Source organism: Orbicella faveolata, unplaced genomic scaffold (genome assembly GCF_042242905.1).
Source record: "Orbicella faveolata isolate gen_17 unplaced genomic scaffold, um_ofav_v1 contig_47, whole genome shotgun sequence".
NCBI lineage: Eukaryota > Metazoa > Cnidaria > Anthozoa > Scleractinia > Merulinidae > Orbicella > Orbicella faveolata.
Window position 1 is genome coordinate 2,192,501 of NW_028301577.1, and position 2,500 is coordinate 2,195,000.

Consider the following 2,500-nt stretch of genomic DNA (forward strand, 5'->3'; position numbering starts at 1 on the left):
TCTCTACAACATAAGAATTCACTAGTAGACTACTAGTTAAAAATCATGTTCCGTAAATTCCAGAACTGTAGACAAAGAGTTCCCCCAAGGACCAAGGAGATAGGAAGAGAACAGGGCTGATACCATTTAGAATTAAGAAACTTTTCTCACCATTTGCCAGTTTGCATTGCCTGAGTGCCTCATTGAATCCCTGACAAAGTGTAATGTCACCCTGGTTCTGTGCGCACTCAACAAATTGTCGCAATTCCCACTGACAAGGACCCAGTTGGTTCTGTTGTTGCTGATCATAACTTTGGTATGGTGATGCTGCCATATCTTGCTGATATGCTGGCTGCTCTGATTCTCCACTATGGCCACCAAACAGAGCACCACTAACTGCGTGACCCTAGATACACACAAAAATATGATGCAACGAGTTAGAGACACATAACACACCACACAACAAGGAGATGCAGTGGCCTCATGGTTAGCGTGCTCGACTCTGGATTGAGCAGTCTGGGTTCAAGCCCTGGTTGGGGACACTGCGCTGTGTTCTTGGACAAGACACTTGACTCTCAGAGTGCCTCTGTTCACCCAAGTATAGAAATGGGTACTGGCGAATTAAATGCTGGGCATAGCCCTGTGATGGACTAGCATCCCATCCAGGCCGGAGTGGAATGCTCTCGCTTCATTCTACAGAAACCGGAATAAGCTCTGGACTTAAAGGTCACTTGGCTCGTATGCAGGCTTTTTTTATGGGTATCTGATTGCAAATAACGAATGTATGAATAAAATTTATGAATAGCAAAGTAAAGATACTGGACAAAGGATAAAATTACTCTGGGGGGAAGATCACGTTGTAAGAATTTTATCAATATAATTTAACTGATAAAATCGTTAACAGTTAATTTCGATTAACCGATTGTTATTGATTTATCGTACAGTCTTCCGATATCGATTTGTATCGATTGAACAGGCCTGGAGTATAAGCTTACGTAAGCTTTTGTACTGAAAATGTAGAAAAATGCTGATATTGTGCACGTTTAATTAGTTCACAACCTTTGTTTTCTCTTTGAAAGGTTTGTTGAGTACAGGGAAATTAAAAAAAGACTATTTTAACAGGACTACTTACCACAGTTGAACCGATCGCTACACCAGCCGCCGTGGACGCCATTTGTCCAAACAGTCCAGGTTGTCTTGGTTGTTGCGTTGCTGGCTGCGCCACGCTGGAAGCAGGTCTGGCAGCCGGCACACTAGAAACAGGCCGTGGAGGGGCTCGTGGTGGCGGAGATGCCTTTCCAAACATTGGAGATGAACGACCACTAGATCGTCTTCCACCACGAGGCATTATTATTGTCTTCTTTTACAGAGATGAGACAAGTACACTCCGACTTATGTAAGACTCGCACAAAATAAAATGGCGTCTGGTAGTGATGATGTAAACCCGTGTTCCTATTGGCTCATCATGACGTTGCCAATTTCAGTCTTCCCAGGTGTCATTGCTGTCGTTTTCCTTTTCACCATTCCCCACTCAAAAACAGAGGACGTTCCACGTCTTCCAGTTGATGTAAAAATAACCAAATAACAATTCTTACCAGAGTGTTTCAACTACTGTATTTAAAACATAACAGGCCAAGTAAGCAAACTGTTCCACCAGAAACTTCCCAGAAGCAAGATGCTTTTGTTAATTCTGAAATACGCACACGACCACAACACCACGCCGCAAAATTTGGAAGCCCAATACACATTATTGTTGTTTTTATCTTTCTGTATCTTTATTTTTGATGTGTTCTATAGATCCATTAGCGCATTCTCATGAATTGTCGCTCTAGCTCCTTTGGGAGAAACTACATGATAAATTTCTTTACTCCAATAATTAATTAAAGAATTAGCTTATAAAGCACTAGTGAGACCTCATCTGGAATATGCAAGCCCCGTGTGGGATCCCTGGATTGACAAGCATATCAAGCAAATAGAAGATGTCCAACGGCGAGCTGCTCGATTTGTGAAGAACTGTTGGCAGCGAACACCTGGAACTGTTTCCAATTTACTTAACGATTTGGAATGGCCCTCCCTTCAAAACAGAAGGAAATCTGCTCGCCTCAGATTACTTCATAAAGCTATTCATAGTGAATCAGCATTAGAAATCCCATGCTATATCAAAAGGCGTAATTGGCCGCGGCCGCACGAGAGAGTTAACCGGGTTATTTCTAATTAATTAATTACGGTTAACCGGGTTACCGAAAAATAATAATAATAAATAATAATCACTCCCATCGTGACCCTAAAATCGTGATGCGGTCGCTAATTTCGGCTGTTCGTGGAACTTAAACCGGGTTTACGGTTACCATGGAAATTAATTGATGAACAATAGATTTTTTTAACCGGGTTAGGTTGATTTTAAACCACCTTTTTCCGTGCTTTAACCCAGGTTAGTGGTCTCTTATCAGCAGTCTGATCAGCGCTGCACGGAAGCGAGTGTTTCTTTTTGCCATAAATGGCGACAGAATACGACAAAGGG

General features: G+C 42.1%; 2 protein-coding genes across 2 annotated transcripts in view; one reads left to right on the forward strand and one right to left on the reverse strand.

Moving 5' to 3' along the window:
• Positions 1–1,414, reverse strand: part of LOC110057577 (coiled-coil-helix-coiled-coil-helix domain-containing protein 2-like) — a 1,857-nt gene extending 443 nt beyond the window's left edge. Inside the window, exons 1-2 of the mRNA XM_020764171.2 lie at positions 1,112–1,414; positions 151–385 (exon numbers count right to left, since the gene is read on the reverse strand). Coding sequence (XP_020619830.2) covers positions 151–385; positions 1,112–1,327 — 451 coding nt within the window. The 5' untranslated portion in view covers positions 1,328–1,414. The remainder of the gene's footprint in view (positions 1–150; positions 386–1,111) is intronic.
• A 964-nt stretch (positions 1,415–2,378) lies between these two features.
• LOC110057458 (uncharacterized) overlaps positions 2,379–2,500 on the forward strand; it is a 13,732-nt gene continuing 13,610 nt past the window's right edge. Inside the window, exon 1 of the mRNA XM_020764046.2 lies at positions 2,379–2,500. This exon is cut by the window's right edge and continues 1,155 nt beyond it. The gene's annotated coding sequence lies outside the window, so the exon portion shown is untranslated.